General features: G+C 40.8%; 1 protein-coding gene across 8 annotated transcripts in view; it reads right to left on the reverse strand.

The window, feature by feature from the left end:
* The window catches only part of tab3 (TGF-beta activated kinase 1 (MAP3K7) binding protein 3), a 132,280-nt gene that overhangs the window by 38,485 nt on the left and 74,878 nt on the right, over positions 1–18,917 (reverse strand). For all 8 annotated transcript variants that reach the window (XR_011886341.1, XR_011886340.1, XR_011886339.1 and 5 more), the window contains 2 exons: positions 14,067–14,227; positions 1,014–1,107 (listed from right to left, as the gene is read on the reverse strand). Coding sequence is in view for 5 of the 8 variants with exons in the window: in XM_072260547.1 (XP_072116648.1) it covers positions 1,014–1,107; positions 14,067–14,227 (255 nt within the window). In the remaining 3 variants the exon portion in view is untranslated. The remainder of the gene's footprint in view (positions 1–1,013; positions 1,108–14,066; positions 14,228–18,917) is intronic.

Consider the following 18,917-nt stretch of genomic DNA (forward strand, 5'->3'; position numbering starts at 1 on the left):
TACAGATGAACTAAACTTCTGGCTTTTCCAGTAAGATGACAGTGTGCTCAGATGAGCGGCCTCTGCAGGCCAACCAAAGGTGTTTTTGTATATTTTAAAAGTCGTTTTTAAGATCCCAGGTCTAATGCAACAGCGATTTGCTTGTTGGTGGAGGAGCTGGACTTGGTGCAGACCATGCTGCAGAAAAGCATTGAAGTCAGTGCGCAGTTTAACAGCGAGTGATTGCTTGAATGTTTCGTTTGTAATTGCAAGACCCTGTTGGACATTAGCAATGTAAAATACTTCAAGTCTGTTTCACTGGTTTATTGGCGAGACTGAAAGCAGAGGCGTGGCCTCTGTTGTAGCAGGACTAGGTTTGCCTGTTGCAGTAGTGCAAGAGGGGAAACAATGGATGTGGTGTGGCACGGCGTCCATGCTGAACTGGCCCCCCCCCCCCCCATCGGTGCCACCTTCCAATGCTCACTCGCCGAAATACAAGCTGGATTGCACGCTTACTTTCACCTGCAGACTGCTGAGAACTGCTTGTTCATGCTGACAACACCCGTGTGCCATCAATTTACGGGACACGGCATTCACAGACTTGGGGTATATGTTTTAGTGTGACTGCATGCTTACTGCTATCTTTTATCTGCTATATGTGCCTTGCGCTGTGTATGATTGTTGCTACTATGTTTGCACCTTGGCCCCGGAGGAATACTGTTCCTTTTGGCCATAGTTATTGGTATTCATGTATGATTGAATAATAATTAAACCGAACTTGAAATTGAACAATTGGAAGTAAACTAATCATTTTGTATTTGAAAAGACAAATTTTACATTTCAGGGTGCACTCAAAAATACATAACATGAAATATTTTCTTTGTACACATTGATTCACCAGCACATTCACAAGTATAGTTGTTTATTGAGCTTGCCCATCTTGTCAAGCATCAATCAAAACCAATGATGAATAGGCATTAAAACCCAAGTTTACATTTCCCTTACCCTCGTGAAATGTAGTAAAGACCACAAACCTCTGGATTGTAAAAGGTCAATTTCTTTCAAAGTACAGTCAATGTCAATTTGTAATTGTCGGTTCAGACTTCGTAATCTGGTCATCTCTTCTGGCTGCAAAGATAAAAATCAGAAATCAGAATTTCTGAATTACAAAAGACTGTGCAAAAGTTACTGGTGCACAGGAAAGGGCCATGATGTTCTCAGATAATCGGGTTGGCTGATGTCATATAAACTTAACATATTGCCTGCCTGGCATTTTCTTTGCTGTACTAAAATGAACTCATTTCAGAGAAAGTGGAACAAAGATAACAATACCAAGCCACTGAGAAAATGACAAATGCCCAATTTCTATATTGTGACAATCAACCATTTCATTTTCTGATCTTACAAATAAGGATCAGAAAATGAAAATCAAAGAACCGCTGATGCCAAAAATCAGATAAGCAGAAAATGCTGTAAAGTTAGGAGGCATCCGTGGAAAGTGTAGCAGTTTTTACATCTCAGACTGAAGTCACTTTATCAGAATTGACTGACCACATGCTAAAACAGCAAGATAACGTAAGTATTTTCCAAATAAGGCATTTGTTAGAGAATCACCACATATTAAATAATCAGGCTCTTTACCATTTTTCACCAGCTGCTTTATCAAAGAAACCCCAATACCTAATCTCTTTTAAATATGAGCTTTTTCGCAAGTCATGTGGTTACCTATCCAGCCCTTGAGTATGGTAAACACTATTGTTGGTGTGGGAAAAAAAATTGAAGCATTCTTTTGATACCACGTCAATTTAGCTGTCTACATAGTATTAACCACCTCATTCTGTTGAGCTTACTACCATGATCTTATTTTTAATTCATGTAGGAGTGTGTTTCTGAGATTACTCCAAGGCACATTTGTGAAAAATTGATCCGTGGAAGAAAGCTACTTTGTCTCTCCAAAACATCCACATTTGTAAAAAAACATTGTTGGTCCCAATCTTTTTAAAAAGAAAACCACATTTTTCCCCCCACACTTTGAAGAATATAGAAACATAGAAAACCTACAGCACAATACAGGCCCTTCAGCCCATAAAACTGTGCCAAACATGTCCCTACCTTAGAAATTACCTAGGATTACCCATAGCCCTCCATTTTTCTGAGCTCCATGTACCTATCCAGGAGACTCTTAAAAGATGCGATTGTATCCACCTCCACCACCATCACCAGCAGCCCATTCCACACTCTCAGCACTCGCTGCGTAAAAAACCTACCCGGGACATCTCCTCTGTACCTATTTCCAAGCACCTTAAAACTGTGCCCTCCTGTGCTAGCCACTTCAGCCCTGGGAAAAAACTTCTGACTATCCACACGATCAATGCCTCTCATCATCTTATATACCTCTATCAGGTCACTTCTCATCTTCCATCACTCCCAGGAAAAAAGGCTGAGTTCACTCAACCTATTCTCATAAGGCATGCTCCCCAATCCAGGCAACATCCTTGTAATTTCCTCTGCACCCTTTCTATGGATTCCACATCCTTCCTGTAGTGAATATATCACCCAATCACCCCTAATAAGCACCTTATGATATTCTTGGCTACTTTTTTGAAGTAGTTGAGTTGTTATGATGTTTTGTGAATATTCTGACCAAACTACCACATTATTAGAGCCTCACTATGCAGTCCTTGGGATAAAGACACTGCACCACCATCAAGAACACAGGCAACATGAGACAGCCATTATGTTCATGGACTGAAATTGATCGCAGGCAGCTTCTCACACCCAAAAGCCTTTCATCTCATACATCAACATTGACGCCACAGCCAAGAAAACTCACCAGTGCCTCTACATCCTCAAGAGGCTAAAGAAATTTTGCATGTTTTCTTTGACCTTCACCAATTTTTATCGACATACCATAAAAACATTCTATTTGGATGCATGCACGAGGAAACCCACAGATGCTGGAAATTCAAGGAACACGCACAAAAAATGCTGGTGAACACAGCAGGCCAGGCAGTATCTATAGGAAGAGGTACAGTCAATGTTTCGGGCCGAGATCCTTCATCAGGACTAACTAAAAGAAGCGATAGTAAGAGATTTGAAAGTGGGAGAGGGAGGGGGAGAACCAAAATGATAGGAGAAGACAGGAGGGGGAGGGATGGAGCTAAGAGCTGGAAAGTTGATTGGCAAAAGGGATACGAGGCTGGAGAAGGAAGAGGATCATGGGACAGGAGGCCTAGGGAGAAAGAAAGCGGGAGGGGAGCCCAGAGGATGGGCAAGGAGTTATAGTGAGAGGGACAGGGGGAGAAAAAAGAGAGAGAAAATAATAAGTAAGTAAGGGATGGGGTTCGAGGGGGAGCTGGGGCATTAATGGAAGTTAGAGAAGTCAATGTTTATGCCATCAGGTTGCAGGCTACCCAGACGAAATATAAGGTGTTGTTCCTCCAACCTGAGTGTGGCTTCATCTTGACAGTAGAGGAGTCTGTGGATAGACATATCAGAATGGGAATGAGACATGGAATTAAAATGTGTGGCCACTGGGAGATCCTGCTTACTATGGCGGACAGAGCGTGGATGCATCACAGCTTAATATGGCAACTGCTCTGAACAACATCAAAAGACACTACAGAGAGTTGTTGACACAGCTTAGCACAACAAGGACTCCTCGCCATGGACTTAGCCTATACTTCCCATTTCATCATTCAAGCAGCCAATATAATCAAAGACCAGCCCAGCCCATCCGCAATCAGCAATCGCTTCTGATCTGGGCCGACGTTTACATGCCGGGCGGCACCTAATTAATTAGCTTGTTTATTTCAGCTTTTTTCTTAAAGATGTGCTGGGTGCGTTTCAACTACCACTGTACCGCTGCATTCTTCACGGCCTGGTGTTTGGGGACCACTGCGTATCTAATTTAATTGGTTACTGTGATGCAGCACAAGCTACGCTGAAAACGTAGCTCATGGCAGGGTGCTACACACATGCGCACTGGGCAGAAAGAACTAAAACCCCGCAACCCAGAAACAATCTCTCTTTACAAACAGCTTTGTAGCGAAAGTATTGCTATATTACCATTATCCTAATTAGTATTACTTATTTTCATAATGCTCACATTACAACAGTATTTGTGTATTTATTTTTGATTTTTTTCAGGATCTACTGAAAAAAGTCTCAAAGATCGACCGGTTGATCGCGATCGACGGGTTGGCGACCCCTACTTTATAGCAATCCAATATCCGCTCTCATCTCTCTTTTACTCTTTACATACCTGAAAAACTTTGTTTTTTTTATATATTATTGGCAAGCTTACCTTCATATTTCATCTTGTTCTCTCCTTATGGCTTTCGTTGTTTCCCTTTTGTTGGTTTTTAAAAGCTTTCCAATCCTCTAACTTCCCACTAATTTTTGGTATATTATATGCTTTCTCCTTTGCTTTTATGCTCTCCTTGACTTCCCTTGTCAACCACAGCTGCATCATTTTCCCTTTAGAATACTTCATCTTTGAGATGTATCCTATACCCTCTGAATTGCTCCCAGAAACTCCAGCCATTGCTGTTCTGCTGTCATCCATGCTAGTGTCCCCCTCCAATTAACTTTGGGCAGCTCCTCTCTCATACCTCTGTAATTCCCTTTTCTCCATTATAATAGTGATACATCTGACCTTAGCTTCTTCCTCTCAGATTACACAGTGAACTCTATCACATTATGATCACTGCCTCCTCAGGGTTCCTTTACTTTAAGTTCCCAAATCAAACCTGGGGTCATTACAGAACACCTAATCCAGAATTGCCTTTTCCCTATGAGCTCAACTGCTCTAAAAAGCCAAATTTTAGGCATTCTACAAATTCTATCTCTTGAGATCCAGCACCAATCTGATTTACCCAAACTACCTGCATATTGAAATACCCCATAATTATAGCAGCATTGTCTTTTTTAAATGCCTTTGTACTGTTGTAATTCTTACCCCACATCTTGGCTACTGCTTGGAGGACTGCATATAACACCCATCAGGGTCTTTTCATCCTCGCAGTTTCTTAACTCTACCTAGAAGGATTCCTCTGATTGTATGTCACCTCCCCTTAAGGATTAGATTTCTTTTTTTTTAAACCAACAGAGCCAGTCCACTCTCTCCACCTACTTGCCTGTCCTTTTGATAAAGATGTATCCTCAGATGTGAAGCTCTCAACTGTGATCTTCTTTCAGCTACAACCCAGGGATGCCCACAACGCGATACCTGTCAATCTCTAACCACACTACCAGATGATTTACCTTATTCTGTATACCATTTTCATTCAAATACAATACCTTTAGTTCTCTAATCACCACCCTTTTTAATTTTGCTCATGTTATACTTCAACTCTTCCCACTGACTGCAATTTTGCAATATCATCAGCCTGTTCTTCATCACAATCTGACTACACACAGCATCTACTTGCATACCAATCACCCCTCCCTCATTCTCAGCCCTGTCATTCCAGATCCCATATCCCTGACAAAATAGTTCAAACCCTATCCAACCACTCTAGCAAAACTGCCCACAAGGATACTGGACCCCATCAGGTTTAGGTGTAACCTGTCCTTTTTGCACATACCTTCCCCAGAGGAGATCCCAATGATCCAGAAATCTGAAACTCTGGACCTATGGACATACTTTCAAGGACTCTTCATCTGATGTTATTGATACTTATTGCTTCTTTATTTATTATTGTTGCTTCTTTCTTTTAGTATTTGCACAAATTGTTGTCTTTTGCACACTGGTTAAATGCCTAATATGATTTGGTCTTTCATTGATTCTGTTATGGTTAATATTCTATTATGAATTTATTGAGCATGTCCCACAAGAAAATGAATCTCAGGGTTGTATATGGTGACATACATGTACTTTGATCATAAATTTACTTGGAACTTTGAAACTCTGTCCCCCTGCACCAATTCCTCAGCATGTATTCATATGCCAAATCATTCTATTCTTATCTTCACTGGAGCATGGCACAGGAAGCAATCCAGAGATTACTACCCCGGAGGTTCTGTTTTCAGCTCTCTACCTAGCTCCTTATATTCTCTCTTCAAGGTTTCCGCCCTTTTCCCACCTGTGGTCATTGGTACCAATACGTACAATGACTCCTGGCTGCTCACTCTCTCCCTGTGGATCTGATCTGAGACATCCCTGATCCTGGTACCTGGAAGGCAAAATACTATCCAGGTGTCTCTTTCACATCCATAGAATCTCTTGTCTGTTTCACTAATTATGGAATCCCCCATCCCTACTGCACTCCACCCAACCCCTCCCCTTCAGAGCCAGAGACCTAATCGCTGGGGCTCTCCTCTGCTGGTAACAACAAATAGCATCAAATCGGGCATCCGACTTTGCCATGGAAGACAATGAGGTGAAACACAGAAAAGGGCATTCATTTTCTCTGGTTCAAGAATGGCTGGCACAAATTGTGCAAATCCATTCATGGCAATGGATATGGCAAACTTAGGCAACAATTAGGATTTAGTGAATTGATTCTGCTTTAAATAAGAGCACAGGTGCCTGAAATCACTAACACACTTGAAGCAAGATGAAATCATCCCTCTTACTCTGGGTAATATTTATTCCTTAGACAGTTTGAGTCAAACGTGCTGACCATTTGTGTTGAATTAAGTCCGATATTTATATGGACCAGCTCTAGGGCCAGGACTTAATGAATAACGGGTGCTGCTATATCAGCCATTATGCTGTATCACTGGGGGAAATATGTCGTCGAATACAAAGGCACATTTCCCATGAGATGCATTTGAGGAAATTTTTTACTTGTAGAGTGGGGAAGGGAATTATTTCAGTTTATTTTAAAACTGCTCAGGGAAAAATCCTCACCTTCCAGTTGTCTGTCATTTCATTCAATCTTCTCCATTTGAACTTTCTGTCCCCTGCAATTACAAGGCTTAATGCAAACTTAAATAACCACACCTCATCTTCTTCTTGGGCATGTTGCAGCCTTCCAAACCCAACATTAAGTTCCCAAAATTTACATTATTCTCTGTGTTATTATGTTTGCATCATGAACTGGCCATATCTGCACATCATTGTGGCACGTGTTTTTTTCTTTGTAGTAACTTGGCTTTCTTTACAAAAAGATAAGAGCTGAATTTAACCTTAAGTGGTCCTTTTCTGTCATGGTCGCACCCTAACAGAGAAGCTCATTTCCCACCTTCCCTGACACCTAAAATTAACTAGTTTTCTCTCTCTTTCCCAATTCTTGTTAAGGGTACTGGACACTTTAACGCCCAGCAAACAAATGGCAATGTTGTATATAAATATCAGAAAAAACCCAGTCCCCAAAACGTAATAATGTACAACATAGCACATAACGTACACAGCAAACTTAACCCTTAACAGTCTGGGTGAATTCTGCTGAATGAAATTAAGGAGCCCCTACATAACTGTTAATGCTTCACATCCAGTACCCTTAACAAGAACTGAGAAAGAGAGATAAAATTAGTTAGTTTTAGGTGTCAAAGAAGGTGGGAAATGAACCAAGGAAATTTCTCTGTTAGGGTGGGACTGTGATAGAAAAGGACATCTTAAGGTTATATTCAGCTTTTATGTTTTCGTAAAGAAAGCCAAGTTATTACAAAGAAAAAGTGCCACAATGATGTTCAGAAATGGCCAGTCCATGATGCAAACACAATAACATAAAGAATAATGTAAAATTACAGAACTTGGTATTAGGTTTGGAAGGCTGCAACATGCCCAAGAAGATAAGGTGTTGTTACTTGAGTTTGCATTAAGCCTTGTAATTGCAGGAAACAGAAAGGTCAAATGGAGATGATGGAATTAAATGGCAGACAACTGGAAGCTCTAAAATTTTGGCCTAGAGTCAAGAACCAAACAGTAACACATGTTAAAAGTTACAATGATATATGAACTGGATACATATAGTTGAACGTAATGATATCCCATGTTTTTTTTTGCCTTTGTCCACTCATTTTCACAAACTACAAAGAGTGCCTTGCATAGAATAAAGACAGGTTTATTGCTAGGCCTTTTCACAGGATATTAAATGTTTTGGCTCAGTATTTATACTGGTCTTAAACTCAGTGATATTTTGTATCTTAGTGATGATTGAGCTTCAATTCATCATAAAGGTTTGTGTTTAAACTGTCTTCTCCAATTTCTTTTCCTTTATTGCACTATTTGTTTCTACTCCCACTGGATCATTAGAGAGATTATTGCAGGCTCTAATCTTGCTCAAGCAATACCAGAGCCTCTGAACAACTGTTCTTCTTCAGTACTCCATGACTGTTGTGAATGAATACAGTTTGAAGGAGTTTCTCCAACTTTCCTGGGATAAATTTAACCTCCACACTGAATAAGCAGAATACAAGAATCCCTAATCTAACTCGTGCAAATAGTTCACGATTTTCCTCCTTGCTAAGCAACAGCTTCTCCACCTTTTGCAGAATCTGTGCATCATCCTACTTGAGTGTCTCTGGCTACTTCAGAAGTCAAGTATATTGCTCGACATTCCTTACTTACTTTAATAATTGTCTGAGACCAACAGTTTTGTTTCAAAGTGATCTTAAATTTACTAGAAGCCTGTTCAATGTTGCAATCAAATTAATTTATACTTTGATTACATCAAGACTATTGAGAGCTGAAATAGAGTACACTTTCTTTAGAATGAAAATGGTTGAAAGGATATATGTTTTTAACCTACCAATTTAAAATACTGCATAGATCAGAAGTAACTATTTAACTTTCATGAATGAACTGCTGTTAAAGACTTTTTCTCCCACTATTTCAGGTTCTGATTATCAGTTTCTGATCACATGTTTAGTCACTGTGTGACAAAGCAATACAGCATCAGCCATAACTTGTAGTTTAGAAGGTATCACACACAAAATGCTGGAGGAACTCAGCAGGTTATGTAGCACTTATGGAAATGAAAACTCAGTCGACATTTTGGGCCAAAACCCTTCTTCAGGACTGGAAAGGAAGGCCAAAGAAACCAGAATAAAAAGATAGGGGAAGGAGAAGGACTCGCTACAGGGGTTCCCAACCCAGACACCTTGCTTATTGGCATTGGTCTATGTTATTAAAAAAATGTAGGGAATCCTTGAGCTAGAAGGTGATAGGTGAAGCTAGGTGGATTGGAAAAGTAAAAGGGCGGGAGAAGAAGAAATCTGATAGGAGAGCAGAGTGGACTATGGGAGAAAGGGAAGAAGGAGGGGCACCAGGGGAGGTGAAAGGCAAGTGAGGAGAAGAGGCAAGAGGCCAGGATGAGGAATAGAAGAGGTGAGGTGTTGCCTCACCTACAAGGACTGCTTGGAGCTCTAAATGGAAGTAAGGGAGGAGATGCAATGGGCAGGCCTAGCATTTCCATCATTTGCAGGGATGTGCCAGGAGGGAAGGTTAGTGGGGTGGGACAAATGGGCAAGGGAATTACGGAGAGAGCGATCCCTGCCGAAAGCTTGGGGGTGAGGGGAGGAGGGGCTAAAGACACATTTGGTGGTAGGATCCCGTTGAAGATGGTGGAAGTTAGAGAATGATGTGTTGGAATCAGCGGCTCATGTGGTGGTAGTTGAGGACAAGAGGACCTCTATCCCTGTAAAGGCAGCAGGAAGATGAGGTGAGCACAGATATCCAGAAAATGAAGGAGATGCTGGTGAGGGCAGCACAAATGGTGTAGGAAGGAAAAACCAGTTCTTTGAAGGAGTACATATCTGATGTCCAGGAAAGAAAAGCCTCATCCTGGGAACAATTGTGGCAGTGATGAAGAAATTGAGAAAAGAGAACAGCATTTTTATAGGAAGCATGCTGGGAAGAGGTATAGTCAAGATAACCATGGGATTTGGGAGATTTATAAAAGATGATGGCAGACAGCTTGTCTTCAGAGATGGAGACAGAGAGATCAAGAAAGAAGACAGGTGTCAGAAATTGACCAAGTGATTTTAAAGGCAGGGTAGAAGTTGGAGGTAAAGTTGACGAAATTGATGAGCTCAGCATGAGTGCATGAAGCTGTGTCAATGCAGTTGTCAATATAGCTCCAGAAGAGTTGAGGGCATCAATCAGAGAGGTTTAAAACATGGGCTGTTCTGGGTAGCCAACAAAAAGGCAAACATAGCTGGGGCCCATGTAGGTGCCCATGGCTACCACTTGAGTTTTAGAGAAAGTGAGAGGCGTCAAAGGAGAAATTGTTAAAAGTGAAGACCAGTTCTGTCAGATGGAGGAGGGTGGTGGTGGTGGAAGAGAACTGGTTGGGTCTTTTATTGAGAAAGCAACAGAGAGCTTTAAGGCCTTCTTGATGGGGGAATAGAAGTGTATAGGGAATGGGCATGCATGGCGAAAATGAGGCCATCAGAGCCAGGGAATTGAAAGCTGTTGAGGATATTGAGAGCATGTAAAGTGTCACGGATGTAGGTGGGAAGGGACTGAACCAAGAGGGATATAAATGGACTTTCTGATTATTCCTACCAGCTTCCATAGTTAAGTGTATCACAATCTTCCATGTGTTAGGGACTGTTAAGTTCCCCAAGTGTATTGAAGTCCCATAGCAGAAACCTGAAAACTTCATTCCAAATAAACAATCTTTGAATTTACTCATTGTAACTTTGACTTAAGAACAAAATGTTAGTCTCTCAGAAGAATGGAACTTCTGAGTTTCACAGACAGACCTTTTCTTTAATATTTTGGCAGTTATTTTGATGAAGTTAACTATCTGCATCCCTCAAGTAGCCAAAATAAGTGAGCACAAGAGCTACCAAGCTTTGAGCAGGAGTAGCCATCAGGTCTTTAAACATTTAATATAAAGTGAATATTTAACATAAAGTATCTACATTCTGTTAGACAAAGGAACCACCAATAAGTGAACACATGCAGGAAAAACAGTGTAGTCAACTGAGCAATTAATCACATCCATTACAGAGAAATTTCCATCTTTTAAAAGGCAAACGTAAATATCAAAACTTGTGTTCTGAGATGATATTTTTAAAAAAGCTTTTGAACTCTTGATGGACGGAGACGCCAAGTCTTAAAGGGATAATTCGGACCCTGAATGACCTTGTTTAGAGGGTGGTGGCTCTCGACACTAATTTTAAAATAATTTGGCAGGGGGTTGGGAACCAGACTGATAAGGCAGAGAATGGAGCAATTGGTATGCAAGTAGATGCAGTGTGCAGTTTAGAAAGGGTAAGAATTGAATTTCCAGTTACATTGGGTGCAAAATTGAAAAGGGTGATGAATACCGGACTGAAGGTGTTATACTTGAACGCAGGTAGTATACAAAATAGGTTTGATGCTCTTGTTAGCGCACTTAAGAGAGTGACAGGTATAACGTTGTGGATATCACTGAGTCATGCTGAAAAAAGATCACAGTTGGGAGCTTAACATCCAAGGACACACATTGTATCAAAAGAATAGGAGGCAGGCAGAAGGGGTGGGATTGTTCTGTTAATAAAAAGTGAAATGAATTCCTTAAAAAGAGATTGCATAGGATCAGCAGTTGCAGCATCCTTGTGGGTGGAGTTAAAAAAACTACAAGGGTAAAAAAAATACTTTGACAGGAGTTATATACAGGTCTCTGAACAACAACCAGGATATAGTGTACAACTATGTTATGATAGTCATGGGGATTTCAATATGTACAGGCAGATTGGGAAAATAAGGTTGGTGCTGGATCCTAGGAGAAGGAATTTGCAGAATGCCTACGAGATGGCTTTTTAGAACAGCTTGTGGTTGAGGCCACTAGGGAAAAGGCAATTCTGGCTTGGGTGTTGTGTAATGAACCTGATTTGATGAGTGAATTTAAGGTAAAGGAACCCTTAGGAGACTGTGATCATAACAGGGAGATGACAGAACAGCAATGGCTGGAGTTTCTGGGAACAACTCGGAAGCTACAGGATAGATACATACCAAAGATGAAGTAGTATTTTAAAGGGAGGATGAGGCAACCATGGCTGACAAAGCCACATTAATAGCAAAACAGGAGGCAACATAATAGAGCAAAAATTATTGAATAGCTAGAGGACTGGGAAACTCTGAAAAACCAAAAAGGCAACTAAAAAAAGAAAGCAATAAGGACAGGAAAGATGATTTACGAAGGTAACCTTGTGAAGTAATGCAGAAGAGGATACCAGAAGTTTTCTCAAATATATAGAGTAAAATAGGGGTGACAGTGGATATCAGACCGCCGGAAAATGACGTCAGATAGGTAGTAATGGAGAATGAAGATGACAGACAAACTGAATAAGTATTTTGCGTCAGTCTTCGCTGCGGAAGACACCAGCAGTAAGGCAGAAATTCAAGAATGGTAGGGGACAGTCGTGAGTGTAGTTGTTAATACCAAGGAGAAGGAGCTTGGAAAGTTGAAGGCCTGAAGGAAATTAAGTCACCTAAGCCAGATGGACTACACCCCAGGGTTCTGAAAGAGATTTTGGAGGTATTTGTAGTGATCTTTCAAGAATCACAAGATTCCGGAATGGTTCTGGAGGACTGGAAAAGCGTAAATTCACTCCACGCTATGAAGGGAGGGAGGTAAAAGACAGGAAATTATATGCCAGTTAGCCTGACTTTAGTGGTTGGGAAGAAATTGAGGTTATTATTAAGGATGAGGATATGAGGTACTTGAAGGATATGAAAAATAAGCCAAAGTCAGCATGGTTTCCTTAAGGGGAAATCTTGTCTGATAAATCTGTTGCAAATCTTTGAGGAAGTATCAGGCAGGATAGACAAAGGAGAATCAATAGATATTGTTTACTTGGATTTTCAGAAGGCCCATAGCATCACAAGAAAGATACTGCATGGATACACATTTGGCTGACTGGCAGGAGGCAAAGAGTAGGAATTACTGATTGACTGCCTGTGACTAGTGGTGTTCCACAGGGGTCAGTGTTGGGACCACTTTCAAGTTGCACGTCAATAATTTTGAATGACAGAGTTGATGGCTTTGTGGCCAAGTTAGCGGATGATACAAAAATATGTGGAGGGCAGATAAAATCGAGAAATCAGCGAGTCTTCAGAAGGACTTAAGATTAGGAGCAAGGGGGAAAGAAGGGGCGGATAGAGTATAGTGTAGGGAAGTGTATGGCATGTACTTTGGTAGAAGGAATAAAGGCATAGACTATTTTCTAAATGGAGAAAATTCAGAAATCAGAGGCGCAATGGGACTTGGGAGTCTTAATGCAGGATTCCCTAGAAATTGACTTGGAAGACAAGTGCATTATTAGCATTCATTTTGAGAGGACTAGAATAGAAGAGCAAGGATGAGATGCTGAGTCTTTAAAAGGCATTGATCAACCCACACTTATGGGCAATTTTGAGCCACTTAACTCAGAAATGATGTGCTGGCATTGGAAAGGGTCCAGAGGTGGGTCACAAGAATGATCTCAGGAAGGAAGAGGTTAGCATATGAGGAGCAAATGATAGCTCTGGGCCTGTACTCACTGCAGTTTAGAAGAATGAGGGGAACCTCATTGAAACCTATTGAATATTGAAAAGCTTAGATATAGTGGATGGGGAGAGGATGTTTCCTATAATGGGGGAAATCTAGGACCAGAGGGTACATCCTCAAAATAGAAGGACCTCCCTTCTGAACAAAGACGAGAAGGAATTCCTTCAGCCAGAGGCAGTAAATCTATGGAATTCATTCCCACAGACGACTGTGGAGGCCAAGTCAATGGGAATATTTGAAGGTTGATAGGCTCTTAATTAGTCAGCATGTCAAAAGTAACAGGGAGAAGGCAAGAGAATGGGGTTGAGGAGGATAATATACCAGCCATGATGGAATGGCAGAGCAGACTCGAGGGGCTGAATAGCCTAATTATGCTTCTATGGTCAAATCAGTAAGCATGCATAGTGGCAATTTTGCCCGAATTATATGTAGCAGGGGGCAAGGTGCAACAAAGATATTATTGTTAAACTGTCCTATAATGTGAATATAACTTCAAAAGTGGGAGTCAATTATCTCAGAAGTAGAACGAATAAGACTATTCCACTTGGATAAGTCAATTTAAGATAGAAGTAGAAACAGTGAATTGAAATGCTCTCAGCTACAGCACAGATTATAAACCTTAAATGTACATTAATCTATAATTAGTGGCAGCCTTACTGTAGGTATTGAGGTGTTGGAGTTCACCCTCCTCAGCCGCCGTTGCATTAAATCATATTCCATTTCATTGACCTCAGCTTTCAGTTTCTCCAGCTTTTGTTTCTCCAGGTTTAGCTCCTTTAGTAATCGCTCCATTCGAGCTCTTTGATGGAGCAATAGTGCTAAAAGCATGGAAAATAATCCATTAGTTCATCCAGAACAGAACAGATGTGCAAACAAATTGTGCATATTGAAACCAGGTTGACATAAAGTACAAATTATTTCACTTATCCCCACTGAACAACATACTGAGCAAAAATTATCTCTATTTCAAAATCTTCTCATCAGTTGCTCAGAGCCTTCTAAATCTAGTGATAAATCCATTTTAAAGTACTTGGTGGCAAATGGACTGGAAACAAATGTTGTACAGAGAAAGGAATTTGCTTCTAGCAGATTATTCATAACCCTCTTAAGTAACAGCTTCAATGTCACAAAGATGCAAAGGCAGCAATTTTATTGCTGGAGATTAGAACAGAGATTAGATTAAGGCATTTCCATTCCCCTGGAAATGTACTATAAGTGATCACCCTGCCCCAGTATTTTCAATTTGTCATTATAAAGCTGGATTTTGATAACTTTTTGTAACAATCCTCCAAATAAAGGCCTCTCATTTGAAACTGAATGTTGTCAAACCATTAAATCTACCCAAGCAATTGAATGAATTTGTAATTTTAAATTAAATTGAAGACCTAAACAAAATTTCGGTTCATGTATCATGAATTAGCCAAGTAGCTCATTACAAATACTTAAAGCAACAACTTAAAATCATGGAATGAAACAGCAAAAGCAGAGATCACTGACCACTGTCCAATCCAGAGCACTTCTCCGGTCTTCACAGATACCTCAAATATTTTCCCTTCACACATTTAGCCAATTATTCCTTGGACTCTCGACACAAGAATGGCATTTAGATCACATCATTAGGTGCACAAAATTAAAAGAAACCTTTGCTGCACATGCATCATTATACCACAATGTCTAATTTCTCCAAAATAAATTCATACTCTATTTATAGCAAATATGTTTTAAACTACAAATACCAATACAATTTTATCAAGGAGTTGCAACTTCTATTATCAAATTGGAGAAAATTTAAAGGTACTTTCAAAAACAATCCAAGGTTATTTTAGCAGATCCCAACACAATTGCCAACATGACAGCAGCAATTAAAAAAAAACTACACTGCAATTATATACAAATTCTGTATTTCTGATCCTTTTGGTCATGCATTGTGTTACACAACAGACAGCAGCTATTACCCTGGCCAGTTGGCAGGTACAAGTTACACTAATAAAATGTACTAAAACCAGTTTCTTTTTTCACAGGCATAAGCTATTAACTTATTATTTACTTTGGCAGTCAGAATTCAACTCACTGGGAAATCGAAATGAAACAGATAGCCACTGGGAGATGCTGCCTTTTGCAGCGGACAGAGCAGCAAAGGTGCTCAATAACACTGTCTCCCAGTCTCATCGATGCAGGAGGCTACACAAGATGCGCTGGATGAAAAAAAAGATGACCTCCAACAGATTCACAGGCGAAGTGCTGCCTCACCTGGAAGCACTGTGTTGGGCCCTGAATGCTGGTAACAGAGGTGGCGTATGGACAGGTGTAGCACTTGCTACAGTTGCAGAGATAAGTGCCAGGAGGGAGATTAGTGGGGAGGGATGAATGGACAAGGGAGTCATGTAGACAGTGATCTCTACAGGAAGCAGAGAGTAGGGCTGGGGTGAGGGGGTTTGGTAGCTGGTCACCACCCAGAAGCCACCCATTTTAATTTGACTTCCCATTCTGACATGTCTGTCCACGGTCTCCTCTACAGCCACAGTGAGGACAAATCCAGGTTGGAGGAGCAACACCTCATATTCCATCTGGGTAGTCTTCAACCTGATGGCATGAATAGTGACTTCTTTTACTTACAATAACTTCTCCCCCATCCCCCTTTCTTTTTCCCTTCCCCTCACCCCTTTTCTTCTCCTCACCTCCCTATCTCCTCCCTCTGGTGCCCTCCTCCTCCTCTTTCTTCCATGGTCACCTGCCCTCTCCTAATAGATTCCTTCTTCTTCAGCTCTTTATCTTTAACACCCATCTTCACCCAGCTTCTTACTTCATCCCTTTTCTCCCACCACAACCTTACCCAACACCAGATCTTATCTATCACCTACCAGCTTTTTACTCCTCCCCCTCCCCCACCTTTTTATCCTGGGCTCTGCCCCTACCCCCTTCTTTTCCAGCCCTGATGAAGTGTCTCAGCCCATAAATGTCGACTGCCTGGCTTACAAAGTTTCTCCAATATTGTGTGTGTTTCTTACAGAAATATTTTTCTATCACATACAAATGATTAAACATCCAGAGGATAATTAATACAAATTTAGTAAGATATTTCATATCTTTAGAATTGGTTCCTTAAGGTTGTTATAGCTGGGGGTGGTAATGGGGATAAACTCCCACTATCTCCTAAATGCTCCCAATGGCGTGCTCATCAAATAGTCTCTGATCAAGTCCAGCTCCTGGCCTTCACACGTGACTTAGCTACTAAGCCCGGCTGAACCGTTTCTACTGACAGGAGAATGGACAAAAGCAGGTTCGTGGCGCCTTAAAACCAGTTGCTTCGGGCAAATGGGGGTTGTCAGCTGCGGTTGGCAGATCATCCAGGAGAAGGAAAACACTGATCTCAAACCTCAGCTGCCTTGCGGCTATACCCACTCACGGAGAAGGTTTCTGGAGTCAACCCTGAGGGAAAAGTCTGGAGCTGGTGTCCTTAAGGGCAGTCTGACATTGAGTTCAATGCTGGCTGGCAACTCCTGTGATGCCACCAGTGCCAAACTGTACCAGTCTCTGCTGTTCCTTTGGATTTATCAAATGCATGGAGAGGGGGAGCTTGCTACATGGGCAACAGCTTGTTCTCCTTATCGTACTGCCCTGGCTTGTAAATCTGGACAACTACGAAGAGGCAACATCATGTTTGACCCTGACCAAAGGGTTCAAAGATACTAAATATTAATGAGCATAAATTGGCAGCATGGTAGCCTAATGGTTAGGACGATGCTATTACAGCGCCAGCAACCCAGGTTCAATTCCACCACTATCAGTAAGGAGTTTCAATTTTCTCCCTGCGACCATGTGGGCTTCCTGCAGATACTTTAGTCTCTTACCACATTCTAAAGATGTGCAGATTATTAGGCTAATTGGTCACACAGCTGTATTTAGGTGACAAGGGCTCATTCGGCTAGAAGAGGCTGTTTCTGTACTGTATCTCTAAATAAATAAAATGCTGAAAATGAAAAGCGAGATTAGTCAAATGTAAAACATAAGGCATGAAACAGGAAAGGGCCCCACACCTCCTACCACTTCCAGATACAACACATTTATTTTCATTTCGCATTTGTGTATTCTCTATTTCTAAAGTACTCAAATAATCTTAGTTTGAAGTTACTCAGTGTTCAGTTTAAGGGACTAAATTAGATCTCTGACATGGTCTTCAATGGGAACAAGGTCAGTACCACCAATTGTTTCAAGGTCTAGAAAAGATACTTGTTTACTTTCTTTGATCTTCTTCCAAGCTTTTAATTATTTTTACATGCAAAGTGCTCTGCCAGAAGGTAGAAACAGCCCATCTCAAATGATAACAAATTCCCTTTGCAGAATTCAAACAAGTTACATTAGAATTCCTTATCCATGTTAGATTTAATAAGTTCAGCATCCTCATACTTAATGGTAGGCTAAAGCTGTTATGGAAACAACTACACACAGCAAAACAGAGGGACAAATCATTCATGATCGATTTGACAGGTGCAATTGCATTGAGGGAAAGTAGTTCACTTTTCTTATGATCCCACAATTAAAAAAAAACAACTAACTGTCTCAGAGCAGCTTGACCAGAATCAAAATGGTTGGAATTTCATTTGAGACTAATTTCTTCATAAACACCACACATTTTGCACCACTATTGAACATTGTTCCTAAAACTACAACTAGTCATTAAATGTACAATTCTCCTTTGAATAGTAATGAAAGTAATTCCCAATTTTTAAAAAGAACTGGCCCATTTTTTATGAAAGTAGTTCCACAAATGGATTGATATAATTTCAACAGAAGCTAAAATCACATTTCTTGTCTTATAATTGTTCTGTTCATGTTCCAGCACAACCCACCTTCAATGCAGAGTCAATTTTAGAACATAAAACATTACAGTGCAGGATCAAGCCTTTTGGCCCACCATGTCTGCATCAAACATGATGTCAATATAACTAATTCCAGCTGCCTACATCCAGTCCATGTTCATCAATTGTCTGTTCATGTATCTGTCAAAATGCCTCTTGCAGATCATTATTATATTCTGCTTCTACCTCCTCCCCAGGCAGTTTGTTCCACCTACCTCACTGTAAAAACTTGCCTCACACATATTCTTTCAACTTCCCCACCCTCTACCTGAAGTTTATGTCCCCAAGCATTTGACGTCTCTGACCTGAGAGAAAGACTGACCACCTACCCTATTGATTCCTCTCATAATTTTAGATCAGGATGCCCTTCAGCCTCTGGCACTTCAGAGAAAACAATCCAAGTGTGTCCAACCTCTTTAGAGCAATACTGTCCTAGTTGAGAAATATCCTGGTGAATCGCTTCTGCACCTTTTCCAAATCTCTACATTTCTCCTGTAACAACCAGAACTGCATACAATACCCAAAATGTTTCTGACAAAAGTTTTATCTGCCGCAATGTGACTTCCTGACTTTTACATGCAATGCATCGACTGATGAAGGCAAGCAGACCATACACTTTCATAACCACCGTGTCCATTTGTGCCACTTT

This window comes from Mobula birostris, chromosome 6 (assembly GCF_030028105.1).
Source record: "Mobula birostris isolate sMobBir1 chromosome 6, sMobBir1.hap1, whole genome shotgun sequence".
Taxonomy (NCBI): domain Eukaryota; kingdom Metazoa; phylum Chordata; class Chondrichthyes; order Myliobatiformes; family Myliobatidae; genus Mobula; species Mobula birostris.